Source organism: Prosopis cineraria, unplaced genomic scaffold (genome assembly GCF_029017545.1).
Source record: "Prosopis cineraria cultivar Desert tree isolate PC_DT_omini unplaced genomic scaffold, ASM2901754v1 PC3, whole genome shotgun sequence".
NCBI lineage: Eukaryota > Viridiplantae > Streptophyta > Magnoliopsida > Fabales > Fabaceae > Prosopis > Prosopis cineraria.
This window is the reverse complement of record NW_026555334.1, coordinates 7255752-7274604: the sequence shown is the minus strand read 5'-3', so window position 1 is coordinate 7274604 and position 18853 is coordinate 7255752. Positions and strand designations below refer to the sequence as shown.

Genomic DNA, 18853 nt, shown 5'->3' with positions numbered 1-18853 from the left:
GACCCCATACGCGCGTTTTACCGTAAGCTACTTCGATCAGCTTCCTGATAAACGTTTGTAAAAAATGTTGGGGAAAATTACAAAAACAAGCTCAGGAAAAAATTACAAAAAAAGCACATAATTTAATAAAAATAAATTAAACTCTCTTCTTTTTCCTTTTTTTTTCCTTAATAAAATTTAAACTTTGTATATTTAAAAAATTAATATTTGATATTTAAAAATTAAATTATATAGTAATTTATATAGGTAAAAATTAATTTTGATTAAATTATCTAAATATATTCAATTCTGTTAAAATCAATTTTAGAAAAACAGTATCCAAACAAATTGCGTTATAACATAATCAATTATAATTAAAATCTACCACTTAATTAATTATTTTCATAATCTATTATACCCAACTGAAATCCAAACGTACCCTACATTTACATTTCTTGAGTTGACTACTTGACTTCAAGAGAGGGAGAAGGCCTTGTAACTTGTAAGTGCAGCACAGCCCGTGGCGAGAGCGCTCAAGGCTATGCTACCCCGAAAGCAACGATGAACGAAGACGCAGGATCCTCCTCCCCCTCCTTCAGCTACGGGTGGAAATATCACGTGTTTTTGAGTTTCAGAGGTGAAGATACCCGCCACGGTTTCGCCGGAAATCTGTATCGCGACCTCCGTGAAAGGGGGATCCGCACATTCCTTGACGATCAGGGGATTAGAAAAGGGGAGCAGATTACCCAGACTCTTCTCAAAGTAATCCAAGAATCTAAGAATGCTATTGTTATTTTCTCTGAAAACTACGCGTTCTCAACATTTTGTCTGAAGGAACTGGTTCAGATCCTTGATTGCGTCAAGGGAGATGGTCGATTCGTTTGGCCCGTGTTTTACCATGTGGATCCATCTGATGTGCGATATCAGAAGGGATCCTATAAGGTTGCATTTGACAAGCATGAGGGAGACAAGGATGACAAGTTGGTGGAGCGCTGGAGATTGGCTTTGTCTCATGCGGCTGAATTGGTTGGCTGGTCTGTGAAACCAAGGTGCGCAGCCTCTATTTTTTTTTTTATTCTGTATCTTATCTTTTTCCTCTGATTTTAGTTTCCAATTTTGTCATACCAATCCTACAAAATAAATAAATTTATGATATTTTTAGGATTTGATAAGGATAAAAAGACTGCTGGAGCGTCTGGCTTAAAAAAAAAAAAAAAGGGACTGCTTGAGTGATAAATCCCCAAGAGATATTTTATACTTTCTGGCAACTTTTAACACTAATTCGCATATTAATAAAATTTAGTTACTCGCTCCATTAAAAAATATAGTGTATTTTTAATTGAATCTCACCTCTTAATAAAGTAGTTATTTATTTTTAAATTAATTCTATTTTTTTATATTTATTCTTATTAAATACCTTACAATAAATATAAAATTATTCATCAATAAGAGCACTTTTAAAAAAAAGATAATGATTATGCTTTGAAAAATTAAAAATGCCTTATATTTTTTAAGATTTAATTCCTCAAAAAATGCCTTACATTTTTTAACGAAAGAAGTATGTTTGTAATTTTCTTAGCTTACCCTCAACCCCAACTATCACTAATGAGTTAAATTAGAAATAGATTATTTATGTCAATAATTTTTAACGAGGATGTCATGTGGGAAAGTCAAAAATGGAAAAAATATTGGGAAAATCACCATGAGGTTCCTTACAACCATTCAAAATACCCAAAAGTCCCACCAAAATACTCATGTTATGAGACGCCATGTTGACAATTTAACAATGGTTATTTATCTTAGGACAAAGACTATTAACAAGTGAGGCATTAGCTAGTAACAAGTGCAACCAAACTTGTTTGGGTATGTAAACATGGGCATTTTAGTCATTGTCATTTCAATCTCATTCACCCCTAAGCCTTTAGGGACTTGATAGCCATTTTGGGATTTTATGAAACCTTTGGGTATTTTGAATGGTTGTGAAGGACTTCATAGTGATTTTCCCCAAAGTTATTTTCTAAAAAAATTAATTTTTTTTTTATATTTTGAATCAATTTTAGGTGGAAAAAAATGGCTTATATTTTTGAAAAGATGTCTTTCTAATATAGTAAATAAATAGTGTTGCTAAATTTCATAAAAAAATATTGTTACGAAATGTTTTCACAATTATTTCTTAAATGATAATTACAATATTTTATTTTTGATATTATTTTTTTGGAAAAATGATAACTATTTATAATTCCCTAATTAGATTTAGAACAACTAACAAATATGAAGAGTATATGATCGTCACACACACACAGACACAGATAGATACACAATAAAATTTATTATTAGCGAAATTACTCACAAGTGATGAATTTATATACTTGAAAACGAATCAGTTTAATAGTATTTGTGAATAATTCTTCACTCTCATATGTGCTCGAGTAAAAGTTTAAGATCAAACAGCTGCATAAATGAAACTTTTTACATTAAAGAGATATTTGATTTTGACTGACTTTTGTGATTGGACAGCACCGAATCATATGAATATGAGATTATAGAAAAAATAATTGAAGTGGTGTCCAAAGAGATCAATATTGGCCATTTCCATGTAGCTCCATTTCCAGTTGGACTTGAGTCTCGGGTCAAAGAAGTATGCTCACTTCTGAATGAACAGCCATATTGTGATGGAGCTAAAATGGTAGGAATTTACGGTCTTCCTGGTGTAGGTAAAACAACACTTGCGCGAGCTGTGTACAATGAGATGGCAAGTCAATTTAGACATGTATGCTTCCTGGACAATATTAGAGAAAAGCCAATCCAAGATCTTCCAATAACACTGCTTTCCAAAACTATTAGGGAGAAGGATATTGGGTTGGAACATGACAAAAGTGGAATTCCAATTATAAAAGATAGGCTTTGCAATATTAAGGTTCTTTTGATTCTTGATGATATAGACTCACCAGCGCAGTTACAAGCACTGGCAGGAGAACCTGACTGGTTTGGTTCTGGCAGTATAATCATCATAACAACAAAGGATAAAAAATTGGCTAAACAGCATGGAGGTTCCAGAATCTATGAGGTACAAGGATTAAACAAGGATGAAGCCCGAGAACTACTGATCTGGAATGCTTTTAGAAACAAAGAAGCAGATCCTGAGTATGAGGATGTTATAAATCGTGCTGTACATTATGCTGGTGGACTTCCATTGGTTTTGGAAACATTAGGTTCTAAATTGTGTGATCTAACGGTACATGAATGGGAATCTACTCTAGATATATATAAAAAAATTCCTGAAAAAACTGTTCTCAAGTTTCTTAAAGTAAGCTACGATAGCTTGGAAGAAGAACATCAACAAGTTTTTCTTGATATTGCATGTTTCTACAAAGGATGCAGGTCGAAATATGCCACAAATATGCTGTGGTGTAGCCATGGTTCTCGGCCAGAATCTTGCATTAGAGCATTGATTGATAAATGTCTTGTTAAAATTGATCAGGGTGGTCTCAAAATGCATGACTTGATTCAAGATATGGGTCGGGAAATTGTAAGGCAGCAATCACCATTAAAGCCAGGCAAACGCAGTAGGTTGTGGTCCTCGGAAGACATTCTTCATGTCTTACAAGAATGTATGGTATGTGTCACTTTGTGCTGTCGTTATGTTTAAGCGTCCCTATTAATGAGATATCGTTAGTGATATTGATAATTATTTATTCATCAAGAACTCAGACATATGATATGATAAAGTAGATGGATGAGGAAAACCATCATTGCTCAGAACTTTATTTATTTATTTTGAAAGTTTTCGAGAGCAAATGGTTTAATTTTAGCATAAATTTTTTTCTTCATGTTTTTAATAACGTGAAATGTTAAAAAAAAACTGAAGCATTATGCTTGATTATATTTTTAGTGGATAATAAAGAGCGAGGTTTAAAACTATGATCCATTGCTAATTGCTGAGAACTCCAACTACTACTTGACCACATTAGTTCTTATAATTGATTCTTTTACAAAATTTCTATGTTGTCAAGAAATATAAATCTGATTAATCATATTGAAAAAAATAGATTTTCTAAGGGAAATGCATTGTAATTAATTACTTTTACTTGATGGAGGACATGGAATTTACTCTGTTTCTCTTTTACATTGTATTTCAAAGGGAACTGATGAACTTGAAGCTATCAAGCTGGATTTTTCTAATGTTAGAGAGGTGTGTTGTAGTGAGGAAGCCTTCGATAAGATGAAAAGTCTCAAGGTACTCATCATCAACAATGCGAAGTTCTCTGGATCTCCTCCTAAATCTCTGCCAAGTAGTTTAAGGGTGCTGGATTGGATGGGTTATCCGTCAACAACATTGCCACCAAATTTTAATCCTGGAAATCTTGTCATACTCAACTTGCCCTATAGTCGTCTTGTTACACTGGAAAAACAATCATTCCAGGTAATTATAAAACCTTGCTACTTTTGTTTGATTTTGTTGTTTAATATGTAAAGAATTCAGCTGAATAAAATAAGACTAGTTTGTTGACATTAATAGTTTGAATAATTTCCTGTGTCAAAATGATTGTGTTTTTGAACTTTTTAAAATGCGGTAAATCTTTCATGAGTATATGTCCGTTAAGATTGATGTATTTTTCACATAAGATTTATTGCTATTGACATTTATACAAGATTTGTATTGATGTAAACCTTAAGTGGTCTATTATTGTATTAAAAATAAACACAGCATACGTACTTCATTACAAATGAGTTGTTGGAAAATTTTCCACTAAGTAATTCTTCTTCCTCATCTAACATATGTAACTTCTTTCTTTTTGGTCACACAGTGGGGCAATTTGCGTTATTTGAATCTTGAGCACAACGAAAATTTGATGGAAGTACCTGATATGTCTAGAGCCTTGAACTTGGAGGAATTGCATGTTGCACATTGCAAGAATTTAACGACGATTGGTAGTTCCGTGGGACATCTTGCTAAACTTAAAGTGTTGGGAGCTCAATGGTGCACCAAACTCAAGAGTTTTATAGAAGATGGCATCAAATTGACATCTCTTGAAATTTTAAATCTCACAGGGTGCTCAGATTTTCAAATTTTTCCAGAAATATTAGAAAAAATGAATAGCATTAAAACTCTTGCATTGAGTGGCACTGCCATTGAAAAACTACCAGAGTCCATTGAGAAACTTGTTGGGCTTGAATGTTTATACCTACACAACTGCAGTAGTCTTCGTCAGATACCAGTGGATAGCTTTTGTAAGTTGACAAAACTTTTAAGATTGGAAGCTGGATCATGTGGGATATTTAACTGGTTAAAAGATCAAGAAGTAAAGTGGCCAGTGAATCTTGTATTCTCTCATGTCACAAGATTGCACCTGAACCAAAATAATATTTCAGATGAGCTTCTTGCTTTGATTCTTAGATGGTTTCCCGGATTACACGTTCTAGAGCTACGTGACAATAATATCACTGTCCTTCCTGCATTTATCCAAGAATGTAGCAGTCTGAAGCGACTTTATTTGGATAGGTGCAAACAACTTCGAGAAATTAGCGTGATTCCGCCAAACATTAAAGTATTATCAGCAGTAAACTGCATGTCATTGACTTCCATGACCCTGGATTTACTTAGCCAGGTTTCTCAATTTTTAACTCGCAATCACAATTGTTAAGCAATTTTTGGTGAAATTTCAGACACTTTTAATTATTGTATATGCATGTATGAATGTATGCTTGTATGTGTGTTTTGTTCGCAGGCTTTGCATGAGGCTGGGAACACAAAATTTATACTGCCTGGGGAATGGATCCCAGCATGCTTCCAATGCTCTAACATTGGAAGTTCTGTTGCTTTCAGGGTTCGCAAGAGATTTCCAGAAATTGCTGTTTGTGTTGTTTTTGATGTCAAAGGAAGAGGCTCTTGCCATTTTGAGTTTGAAATTCAAGTTCTCATCAATGACACTCACAATTTTGTTGTGAAGACTGATGTTTTAGATATAGAGACTGGCCATATATATCTGTTTGATGATTTGTGGCACCAAAGTCTGTTTGAGTTTAGGAGGGAACTTCCAGAGGAAAAATTCAATCATGTCCAGATATCGTGTAGTGCATACCATAAAGATGTCTCGGATGCCTTTGTACTTGTAAAGTGCATTGGAGTTTATGTCTACAACCTTGAAAGTTGCATGGATGATATCCTATTGGAAAATCTTAACCCTCCAAAGAGGATACTGGAGGATTGGTTTTGTGATGAAGATATGATGTCCTGGGTTTATAGTGACAGCAGTAGAGAAGGTAATAGTGATATGAATGCATACATATGCATACATATAGTTTGTTTTTCTTGTATTAAAAATCTAATTTCATGATTGTTTTGGTACGCAGACAGCTTGTATTACAAATACTATCATGCAATTGAAGCGTATGAGAGCTCTAGCAGCGATGTGAATTCATATGACATTAATAGTGACGGTAATGGTCTCCTGGAAAATTCTTCTAGTTTGATAAATGAGGATAGAATGCTCCAATTACTACCAGAATTCTTCTATTCAGCTACAGGCTCAGTTGTTTTGGCTTTTTTTTTTATTTTAATTTTTTTTTTTAAGTCAAGCATTGCCTAAAGCATTTTGTGAATTGAATTTAGGATACATTTTTATTTATCCCATGTGGTTTATCCAATAATCAGTTTTATCCCCTGATGGTCTAAACTCATTCAAAACCTGTTGTTTTTTTAATTACCATTAGACCACCAAATGATATTTTGTTTTTATAATTAAACAAAAGTAACATGGTTTAATTTTAATTGGTAAATATTTGTTTAACATGGTTTCATTGGTAAATATTTGTTTCGTGTTTGTCTTGAAGATTCTCAAGGTATTTTAGCACTTGTTAGGAATAGTAGAGTCTCAATTTCAGACCTTGAATGGCTATAAAAATGTTTACGACATAATTCAACAATGAAATTGTTCAATATTTGGTGTTCTTGCAAGTTTAATATGGATGCAAGGAAATTCAGCTGTACACAAGAAAGAGCATTGTGCAATTCCTAGAAGCTTTTGCATTCAATGAAATTCCACATTGATCATAGAAGGAGATTTTGTACAACTTATGTTACAATCACTATTGATGATGGACTGGTGATAAAGTACTTGCTCTTTAATGTCAGGTTTGCAACAGCAACAGCATTTAGCTCATAATGAAGAGCAAATCCTAGAAAGCACTGAAAATGTCAGAAAAGCCGAAGAAGAAGATATTGTTGTCTACAGAGATAATGCTGATGAGGAAAAGGGCAGTAATACATTTGATACTGAATATGATCATTCATCTTTAAAAGGACAGTTAACTAAAGCTGAAAGTGTTCCATGTTCACCGGAAAGCATGTTAGAGTCTGATCAGGTTGCTTTTAAAGGAGTTAAAGAGACTGGTACAGCTCACGCAACCTCACAAAACTAACTAATTAGGATGTTAATGCCTTTCGTTGATAAATATTGGTTTTACTTCTATGTTTAAGTATTTTCATGTTATTTCGACAATATTGCTTGAACTAAGCAAACATTCATAAGTTTCGACTTCAAAATGTTAGCTTTATTCTAGTGTTCAGTTGTTAAGGACTGACAATGTTTAAACACAAGTAAAAGATCCTTTCAACGATGAAATTGTTCATCATTTGAAATTTATGCAAGTTCAATGTAGAGATGTAAAGAAACTCAGCTATTCAAGAAAGCATGGTTCGATTCTAAAAAGTTTTTGCATTTAACGTTGATCACAGAGTCTGCTCTTTTATGGATATCATTAATTACTTTAGGAGCTTTTGCACAATTTTTTTTTTTCTTTTAGCAAAGAGCTTTTGCACAAATATGTTTCAAAGCACTATCATTGATAAACTGGTGATAATCAACTAGTTCTTGAATTTCAGATTTGCAACGGCAGCAGCATTCAACTGGCATGCAAGAGAAAATCCTAGAGAGCTCAGGAAATGTTGGGAAAGCCAGAGACAAGGATATGCTTGTCTACAGAGACGATGCTAATAAGGAAAAGGACAGTAATACATTATCCGAGGTACGGTTATCATTGAGAAGTACCTTTTTTTTTTTTTAAGAAACACTGTTAGTGGTTATTTGCTCTGCCAGGTTGATTTGCTAGTGTGCCTTGATATTTTGGCGGAGTTGGAGGGAATCCTTCCACTGTGCCTGGCAGGTCTAATAAATATGGACGATCCAGATTTAAAATGTTAATTTTTATACTTATTAAAAAATTAGAAAAAATTGTAATAAATATGTTTCATTAATCATTGCCAATCTAAACAATTCAAACTTAACATGGGTGGTTTAAATTTAATATTAAATTTTTTAAAAATTTTTATATATTAACTATCTAAATATACTTTAGAGTCTAGATAGTGCAAATTTAAGATTAAGATTAGATCATCTATATTAAATTTTGAATATCCAAATTGGTAATCAGATTTAATAAAAAAGTTTATTATTTTTATTTTAATACATATAAAATAAAAATAAAAATTAAATATTCAATCAGGATGGTATAAATTTTCTAGAGGAGCAGTGAGAGTAGGAGTGGGGAGGGGTGAGAGGAGAGAACCAAGTCCATATTTTGGTACCTCATCTCAGCCCGTCCTGCTCATCCTTTCCCTTCATCAGTTCATTAGTGTGTCTTCTGGGCTGATATATGATGTGTGACCAACGCGAGAGTGGAAAAAAGGAAAAAAAAAAAAGAAAAAACCCCCCTAAGGGGGGGTGGTATTGAATAGAACCAATTTCGGTGCTCATGGTCTAAGAAGATTTGTGCCATTCAGATTTTAATTTGGATGGTCCATATTTTTTTCAATTTTAATTTTAATTTTAATTTTAATTTTATAAAAATAAAATTTATAAATTTTTTTATAAATATATTTATCATCAATTTGAATAGTACTGATTTAATTTGAATGATTTAATTTAATATTATAATTTTCATAAATTAACTATCTAGATGTATTCTGGATAGTCCAAATTTAATATAAATTTTTATCTGCAAGGTCTAAATTTAAATTTTTTATTTTTATTTTTATTTTATATTTATTAAAATAAAAAATTATTAAAAATTTAATATTGAATTTGTCTTGTCCAGAGTATATCTAGATAGTTAATTTATAAAAATTATAATATTAAATTAAACTATTTAGAGTCTCAAGATTGAATCAATATTGTTCAGATTGATAATAAATATACTTATCAAAAAAATTTATAATTAAAATTAAAATTAAAAAAATCTGGTTTCCCGGACAATGAGCGCTGAAACCGGATTCGGTATTGAACAAAATAGACTTGGCTTGTCTCCACTACCCTCCTCTTCATTTCCTCTCCGCTACCCTACAATAAAATATGAGCAGTTCTAATTTGGTGCAGATTAAATCTGCATGGTCCAAATTTAAAATGTATATTTTATACTTATAATTTTTGAATCCTTCAAATTAAATTTGAATTATTTTGGTTGGTTATAAAATAAATTGTATCAAAAATTTTAATTTTATTTTTAATAAATATAAAATATAAATATAAATAAACAAATAAAAACTTTAAATTGAACTGTCCAAATTTAATTTTCACCAAATATGGACAGTTCAGATTTTATTTTTGGGTAGTGGAGAGGAAATGGAGAGGAAAAGCAGTGGAGACAAGCCAAGTACGAACAAAATACTGAATTTTAATGATTGTTCTAAACTAACCCTAGCAGGTATGGTTTTTATATATGGGCCCCAGGTTACATTAAATTACAATATAATGATAAACAAACAAGAAGAAGAAGAAGCTTTATCCCATTAAGTGAGGTTGGCTACACGGATTATACGATGTGATTAGATTTTATCATTTGTCAAGTTTTTAAAAATGTTGTTAACTAAGAGGTTTCGATCAACAATTTAAAGTGTTCTCTTTGGCTTTTCTTGCCCCTCTTGATAAGACTCAAAGTTATTTGTTCTACTTTCCTCATAGGTGCTTCTCGTGGTCTTCTTTGAATATGTTCAAATCATCTTAAATGATTTTTTACTATTTTTGTCTCAATAGATACGACACCCACTTCTTCCCATATGCACTCATTTTAGATTTTATCTTTATGTATATGTCCTTACATCTATTTTAACATTCTCATCCCTGTTACTCAAACTTTATGCTTTTATTATCCAATTAAAGCCCAACATTCACTATCATATAACATTATTGGTCTTATAGTAGTTCAATAAAACTTCTCTTTTAAGTTTATTAGTTACTTCCTCCGTTACTATTTGTAGGAAATAAAATTGTATGACACAGTTTAAGAAATTTGGTCATTTGTATTAATTGTACTTGAAAATAAAGAAGTTAGACTAAAATACCCTTTGTTTAATCTCACTCTTTTTCTCATGATTGTGAATGATGAAATTATGAGGAGTAATTGAAAAAAATTGTAATAAATGTTTATTGAAAAATGTGATTTTGCTTATGTAAAAAAAACAAAGCAAAGGTGACAATTTCTCCTATAAATAAAAACAGAGGGAGTATCTTACAATCACAAATAACTCTTTTAGCCTTTCTTCAATTAAACCACCTAACTTATATTCTATGTGCAATATCTTATCAATTTTCTCATTATGTTGAATAATAACTCCCAAAAATATTTCCACTTGAGATATACTCTAATTACCTAATTTCACTTCCAAATTACTATTCACTAACCTTTTATCAAAATTACAATGTAAATATTCCGTTTTACTCCTACTTAAGAGAAAATCTTTTAACTCTAATGTTCTCCTCCATAACTCAAGTTTATAGTTAATTTATTCGCTTGTCTCCGCAATAAGAACTATATCATCTACAAAAAGCATGCATTTGGAGATTTCCTTTTGAATATGCTCAGTCAAAACATATAGGATCAGGTCAAGTAAATAAAGACTTAAAGATGATCCCTGATGCAGTTCAATCCTTATAGGAAAGGCTTTTGTTTCACCGCCAAACGTTCTTATACTAGTTATTGACCTCTCACACATATCTTCTATAGCTTGAATATAGGCAACCTGGACACCCTTCTTTTCCAGTGCATTTCAAAGTACTCCTCTCATACATGATCATAAGGTTTTTTCAAATCAACAAACATCATATGTAAATCTTTACCTTTGTATCTATGCTTTTTCATTAATATCCTTAGTAGATAAATTACAATATAATGATATATAATTTAAATTTATATTTATATTGCAAATTAAGAAAATCCTAATCCTAACTAACTACTAGTTGAATAAAATAGCTTATTAAACTATGAACCCTAAACAAGTCAACAATAAGGTTGCTCATCGTATTAAAATTTCAAAATATTTTTTCATGACTGAAATACTTCTTTAATTATTTTCTTATAAATATGATTGTTAGGTTTCAAACTTGGAATGTTGGGACATTGAATTGTAAATCTGTAGAGGTTGTAGAGGTTATGATTCAAAGGAAAATCAATATCCTTTGCCTGCAAGAAACAAAATGGCGTGGAGAAAAAGCTAAGGATATTTAAGGTTTCAAACTTTGGTATACAGGAAAAGTAAGTGCACGCAATGGAGTAGGCATCATTATAGATAAGGAGTGGAAGAAGAACGTTGTAGAAGTTAGCAGAATTGGAGATAGAATTATTTCCTTAAAAATGATAATTGAACGTGAGATTGTTAATATTGTTAGCGCTTATGCGCTGCAAGTCGGGACAGAAGCCAGTTTTAAGGAATTATTTTGGGAGTATCTGGAGGGGTTGATTCGACACATACCACAGAGTGAAAAGATTTTTATTAGAGGAGACTTTAATGGGCATGTCGGGAGGGAAGCTGGTCAGTATGCGAGGGTGCATGGTGGTTTTGGTTTTGGAAAGCTAAACAATGAAGGACAAACTCTTCTTGATTTCTCATTGGCATATGATTTTAAGATTGCCAACACTTGTTTCAAGAAGAGAGATAAGCATCTCATCACTTACAAAAGTGGAGTCTCAAGGTCACAAATTGATTTTCTTTTGGTTAGGAACACAGATAGAAGACTTTATAAAAATTGCAAGGTGATCCCTGGAGATGCTGTAACGACACAACATAGGGTCCTAGTCCTTGATGTGTGTATTAGGAGTAAAATCCAAAAACGTCGACAAGTGGTAGCACCAAGGATTAGGTGGTGGCAATTAAAAGGTGAGAAGTAAGATATTTTCAAGCGAAATCTTTTGGATAAAGGAATTTGGGAATCTCAGGAAAATGCTAACATCATGTAGGAGGATATGGCTAAAAAGATACGGGAGGTTGCAAAAGTAGTTTTGGGAGAATCAAAAGGTTATGGTCCGAGAGATAAGGAGTCTTGGTGGTGGAATAATAATGTATAGGACAAAATCAAGTATAAGAAGAACTGTTTTAAAGCCATACATTTGTGTAATAATGAGGAAAATTGGGAGAGGTATCATATGGCTAAGAAGGAAACTAAGAGAGCTGTGGGTGAAGCTCGTTCTAAAGCTTTTGAAGAATTTTATAAGAGCCTTGAGACGAAGGAAGGAGAGCGAAATATTTATAAGATTGCCAAGAATAGGGAAAGAAAATCAAGAGATCTAGAACAGGTAAGGTGTATTAAGGATGAAGAGGTAAGAACTTTAGTTACAGATGATGAAATTAAAAATAGACGGGAGACTTACTTTTCTAAACTTTTCAATGATAGAGAGGGTTTATCTAATAACTTGGAGGATTTAGTAACTGGTGAAGGAGAACAAAATTTGTCATTCTATCGAATAATACGTGATAAGGAGGTAAATGAAGCTCTTAAGAAAATGACAAATGGTAGAGCTAACGGACCTGATTGTATATCTATCGAAGCGTGGAAATGATTAGGTGAAGAAGGGGTGAGATGGTTAACTAAGTTATTTAATGTGATTTTACGGTCCAAGAAAATGCCTGATGAGTGGAGAAGTACATTAATTCCTATTTATAAAAATAAAGGAGATATTCAGAATTATACTAACTATAGAGGGATTAAGCTCATGAGCCACACAATGAAATTGTGAGAGAAAGTAATTGAGCACAGGTTGAGATCGGAGATAAGTATTTTTGAGAATCAGTTTGGTTTTATACCAGGTAGATCAACTACAGAGGCGATTTATCTACTAAGAGGATTAATGGAAAAGTATCGTTGTAAAGATAAAGATCTACACATAGTTTTTATTGATTTGAAAAAAGCTTACGACCGTATACCAAGAGAAGTGCTTTGGAAAGCGTTAGAAAAAAAGGGAGTACAGATTGCTTATATTAAAGTCATACAAGATATGTATAAGGGGGTAAAAACTAGTATAAGAACGCCTAGTGGTCAAACAAAGAATTTTCCTATAAAGATTGGACTACATCAGGGATCATCTCTGAGTCCTTATTTGTTCAATTTGATCTTAAATGTTTTGACGGAACATATTCAAGGGGAAATTCTGAAATGTATGCTCTTCGCGGATGATATAGTTCTTATAGCAAAGACAAGAGAAGAAGTTAATTGCAAACTTGAGTTATGGAGAAGGACATTAGAGTCGAAAGGTTTTCGTCTGATTAGAAGTAAGACGGAATATTTATATTGTAAATTTGGTAAAGGATTATTCGACAATAATTTGGAAGTGAAATTGGGAGATCAAATTATACCTCAAGTGAAAAAATTTAGATATTTGGGAGCCATTATTCAAAATGATGGCGAAATCAGTGGAGATATTTCACATAGAATTCAAGCTAGGTGGTTTAATTGGAGAAAAGCTAAAGGAGTTATTTGCGACCGTAAGGTGCCTAATAAACTTAAAGGAAAGTTTTATCGCACTGCTATCAGACCGACAATGTTATATAGTAGTGAATGCTGGGCTCTAACGGGACAGCAAGAGCATAAAGTTAGAGTAGCAGAGATGAGAATGTTACGATGGATGTGCGGACATATACATAAAGATAAAATTCGAAATGAGCATGTACGCGAAAAAGTGAGGGTGGCACCTATTGAGGAAAAAATGGTAGAAAATCGGTTGAGATGGTTTGGGCATATACAAAGAAGACCAAGGGAGGCACCAGTGAGAAGAGTGGAACATATAACTTTGAGTCCGATTAAAAGAGGTAGAGGAAGGCCTAAGAGAATACTCTTGGAAGTTATTGAAGCAATCTCTTAATTAATAATATTCCTAAAAGCTTGATAAATGATAGAGCACAATGGCGTCTTGCAATCCATGTAGCCGACCCCACCTAGTGAAATAAAGGCTTGTTGTTGTTGTTGTTGTTGTTGTTGTTGTATGGTTGTTAGGTTTATAAGGGCAGTGGCATTATGTGCATTACATGTCTTTCCCTGTCTCACAACGTTCTTACTCTCCTCACTGTATACATATGATGCTTACTAAATTCTGTTAAAAAATTGATTCCACTGTGAAGAATTTTGATCAAATATAAGTTTAGATCTGTGTATGCTTGCACTTATGCGTAAAGGAGCATGTGCGAAGCTTAAAATATATTAATTTTATCATTTTGATAGAATTAATTTTGAAAGCTTTGTTAGCATGTCAAAGTTCTAAAAAACCAGACTAAACTGGCCAATTTTAGTAGCAGACTGGCAAAACTAAAACTAAGTATGGTCCACAACTCAGGCAAGAGTTGAACCGCTCAAAGATAGGAGAAAAACAAATTATTATTATTATTATTATTATTATTATTATTATTATTATTATTTGTTTAAGTCGGATCCGCGTTTGGGGAGCTGGCGCTTGAGGAGAGCTCTAGGGTAACAGGGCAGAAATCACTTCCAATGAAACCGTCTGATTATTTTATCAACGCTGGTTTTTCATTTTCAGATGGATTAAAGAACCACCAATTCCATTGCTCATTTACTCAGGCAGGCCATGAAAATAAGCTGTGGCTCATTTACTTTTTTAGATTGGTCCAGCGAGGCATGCTATTTTTCTGGCTCAAAGGGTGTTCTAACCCATAAACATCCTTTGAACTTTGTAGGTCCAGCCGCCAGGCCTTGTACTTGGGGCCAAAGTGATGCCTAACCCATGAACACCTTTAGAGTGTTTTGATAAAATTGAACAGGGACAATTTAGGAATTCAGCAAAAAGACTATTGATCTTAACAATCTTAACATATTAATGGGGAATTAAGCATGCAATTAATGAAGTAGCTTCTCTATTATCATAGAAAATGGGACTTGTGTGATCACAATAATTAGCATAGATGAAAGAAAGGGGTTAGCCACCGTAATGTTATGTTTCACGTTGGAAGGACTTGGAGGGGGTCTTGGATACCTAAATGGGTGTACTGCACACCCCACTGAGTTAGCCTTTTTTAGAGGAGAGTAATAACCTTATAACAAAGTAGTATTAGAGTTGAATCCAAATTTGCCTAGTTGATAGGTCACCTGTGAGGGGAGAGTCACAGATTGGTTGGAGGAGTTGATATGTCTCACATCGGAAGGACTTGGAGAGGGTCCTAAATATATAAGTGGATGCGTTACATACTTCATTAAGTTAGTTTTTTTGGAGAGAGAGTAATGCTCTTGAGACAGTAGGTTAGTTTAGGTGGTAAAGATGGGATGGAGTATGACTACAGAAGTTAGGGTTCAAATTTTAAACCTCCTAATGCAACAAAAATAAAAAGGCAGAATGGCTAGTGTTGTACACATCATATTATGTCTGTCGAAAACTTTGTTTGCATGATTTCTTACTTTGTGCGCTAAGTAGTGCCTTCTATCTTCTGAACAGGATCCAATGGAATGGGAATATCAAGTTGCGTGCTGGAAAGATCGACTTGTGTTAAATGACCAAAGTACGGGGAGGGATGATAAAGGCTATGAAGGAACAGGATCTAAGCAACATAGAGATCGATGGTATTCATGCTTATGTGTCATGGTTTCTTTATTTGTGCTTTGTCGCTATGTCCTACTTTTGCTTTGGCTGCTTCATGACTCGTTAGGTGTTTTATCTCCTTTATAGGTAACTCATCTTACCAATTATTTCTACTCTTTGGTTTCATTCTATTTGTTTATTCATTTTAATGTTTGCATTCAAATTCATTACCTATCATGTGCTTGGATTTAGTGCATGTCTTGAAGATAGGCATGGCGCCAGCAAAATGACATCATTTCACCCAGTGAATCCTAGCCCTTGTGATCCAATGGAGGCACGGAGCTCATGTCTCACAGGAATCAACATCGAAAGGCACTGTTTCATGGTGTAAGACTATGTTTGGCAAGTTTTGTGTGTGTAATAAAATGCCATCTTAGCCATCCATCTCACACGATCTCATCTGTGCCTTCAACACCTGGCCTTCTGCTTCTGCAGCTTGTATGCTCTTCATGGCTCAGTATAAGCTTTGTTTGCCTGGCAGGAATCTTTAGACCCGACATAAGGTTCTGATAAGCACACAATCTGGCCATGCTCTCTTGTGAATTTGTCTGCATTTTGCTTCCATTAGCACTTAAGTTATAATCTACTTATTTTTGGATTGCGTGCCCTTCATATGATTGTGTTGGAGTTTGTTGCCATTAGGCTGAAGTGAGGGACGTGACTATGTATTGTCATATATCTGGCATTTGTAGACCCTGGGTGATTTAAGTTTTTTTTTTTTTTTTGGCCCCCTGTTGATGGAATATTTAGTTGACATCATTTATTCTTGCTTGACTTTGAAGGTTAATCCAGAACTTATATTCCATTGCTAAAAAATATCGGGGCATGTTTGTTACGTAAAAAGAAGTTGATGCTAACAAGAGTGAGTGAAGCAATGGGATTTCGATGCTGCTGTCATAGTCATGTTTGGTTGACATAGAAAGGAGTGAGAATAAGATGAAAATAACCTGAATGCTTTTAACAATCAAATATATTGGAAAATATTATATCAATTAATTAAAGAATAAATTGAAAGTATATAAGATTAATGTAAGTCCTATCAAATTATTATTAGTGAATACTCCATTTTAAAATAGGGGAATGACATTTAAGTCCCAATGGAATTATTTTACTCAAGTAAAGTCTTAATAAATTTTAAAATGTGAAGTAAGTTTCTTAAATTGTTGACGGATATTTTCATATAATGCAAACTGTTCTAAATTTTAAAAAGGGGGAAAATGAATTGAAAATTCAAGAAGGTAAAATTATAATGTTGAGAGATTAAGTTACAATTTTTTAGAGGTATGCAAATCATGGGGCAGCACTATGTGTATGTGAGGAGGAGTAAATGTACCCTCTGAATTTGAAGAAAATTATAAAGAAGGTTATATATTTTATTTTTTTCACCTCTTGGTTCAAATATTTTTCACCCTTTAATTTAGCCCAACTTTAAAGATGTTTGGGTTCTTAAAAAAATTTAAATATATTCAATTGAAGTTTAAAAAAATGTTGCACCCCTTGATCCAAGGTCCTGACACCACCATTAATTCAAATAATAGCACATTATTTTTAAAATTTAGTCATTAAGATGATGATGATGATGATGATGATTATTATTATTATTATTATTATTGATACAATGGTCCATTATTCATGAGTCAAGCCAAGATTATTATTTTCTATTAAAATTAGGAAAGTGAGTTGTAAATTCAAGGTAATAAAATTACATTTTTTTTCAAAATTTGATATTTTAATACTATTAGCATTTGTGAAGTGAATCAACCAAATGATTGAAGTACTAGGCGTGTCAGAAAAACTGAGTCTCAAATAAAATGGGTTCTCGAGCTCCTTTACCTCAATTTACCTAGATGCAGAGATGCAAGTTGAGACAAAATGGAAAAAGTATGATTAAATAGTGTGTGTGCGCACAAAATTACAACGGGTAAATTAATAAGATAAACTAAACTAGAAGGTAAGTTAAGGCTAAAAATTAATGATTGATAGAGCTCCTAAAAGTTTTGAGGCATTTTTGCATATATCTTCTCTGTAGCTGTTCTTCTATTTACAATGTGCACAGGCCGTGTTGGCCCGTTTATAACTGTCAGCCTATGTTCTCTAAATATTTGTGGGTAAAAATCACGATTTCGTGAGATTTGAACTTGTTTAGACCATGGTCTCATGTAAGGCAACAATCCAACTAGTAATTCGGAGCTAAAGGAATTCAAGGACCCATGCTTACTTAATCAAGTCATCTTACCATGATATGGACCGAACCTATTATAATTGAATCTTTTATTGGGCCTGATACTCACTTACTTGGCCCAATGTTTATTATAGCTGTTATGACCTTTGAATAGGCATCATTTCATTTTTAGCCCAACAATGAGTAAATTGGCCTAATGGCCATGAACAATACAATTGTCATAAATTATAGGTAAGGTTTTTTGAATATTTTGCCATTCACAAAATCAATTATAGGTGATTTTTTCCTTTTATCCACTGAACAAATATATTATTAAAATACTTTGCATAAAGTGATCCATGAATATATCTCTTATAATAACTAAATGACATTACATTTAACTAACTGAATCAAATCCTTACACACATGTCCATCATATCTCTTTCCTTTTCACAATAATTCCTTCCCTTTCTTGGTAGGTGGAGGAATCAAGGTGTTATTCACCAATTGCTTTCTTGTTATCCAAACAAGTGTGCTCTTCTATAAGAGACATTTCAACATGAGTAGTTCTATTTTGTGCCTCTTTAAATGAGTCTCATTGCAAGGCTTCCTTGTGCGAAGATAAATGTAAATCTAAAATTTTCATTGTAAAGAGATATTTAATTCTCTATGATAAACTAAAATCTCTAGAATTTTTTACTAACTGTGTTTGATCTGTTTTGGACAAATAATTATATTTTTTCTCGTTTTTCTAATCTATGAAAATATAACTGATAAACCATATCAGTGAAAACTTATCAATACTATTTAATCTTGTAAATATGAGGATATTTAATCTCTATCATTTTTTATTATGGA

The 18853-nt window shown here is 32.9% G+C and overlaps 1 protein-coding gene across 5 annotated transcripts; it reads left to right on the top strand.

The window, feature by feature from the left end:
• The first annotated feature begins 418 nt into the window (after positions 1 to 418).
• LOC129306650 (disease resistance-like protein DSC1) lies at positions 419 to 16615 on the top strand. Of its 5 annotated transcripts, none has more exons than XM_054947342.1 (11): positions 419 to 741; positions 826 to 1028; positions 2497 to 3595; positions 4121 to 4402; positions 4788 to 5588; positions 5709 to 6243; positions 6334 to 6420; positions 7115 to 7372; positions 7865 to 8007; positions 15691 to 15815; positions 16027 to 16615. In XM_054947342.1, exons 1-11 carry the CDS (start codon positions 541 to 543, stop codon positions 16163 to 16165), a joined length of 3873 nt encoding a protein of 1290 aa, XP_054803317.1. In that variant the 5' UTR covers positions 419 to 540; the 3' UTR covers positions 16166 to 16615. The 5 variants fall into 5 exon arrangements, with proteins under 5 accessions (XP_054803317.1, XP_054803316.1, XP_054803314.1 ...); XM_054947341.1 differs by having other exon boundaries at positions 814 to 1028; XM_054947339.1 differs by having other exon boundaries at positions 419 to 1028.
• Positions 16616 to 18853: the final 2238 nt, after the last annotated feature.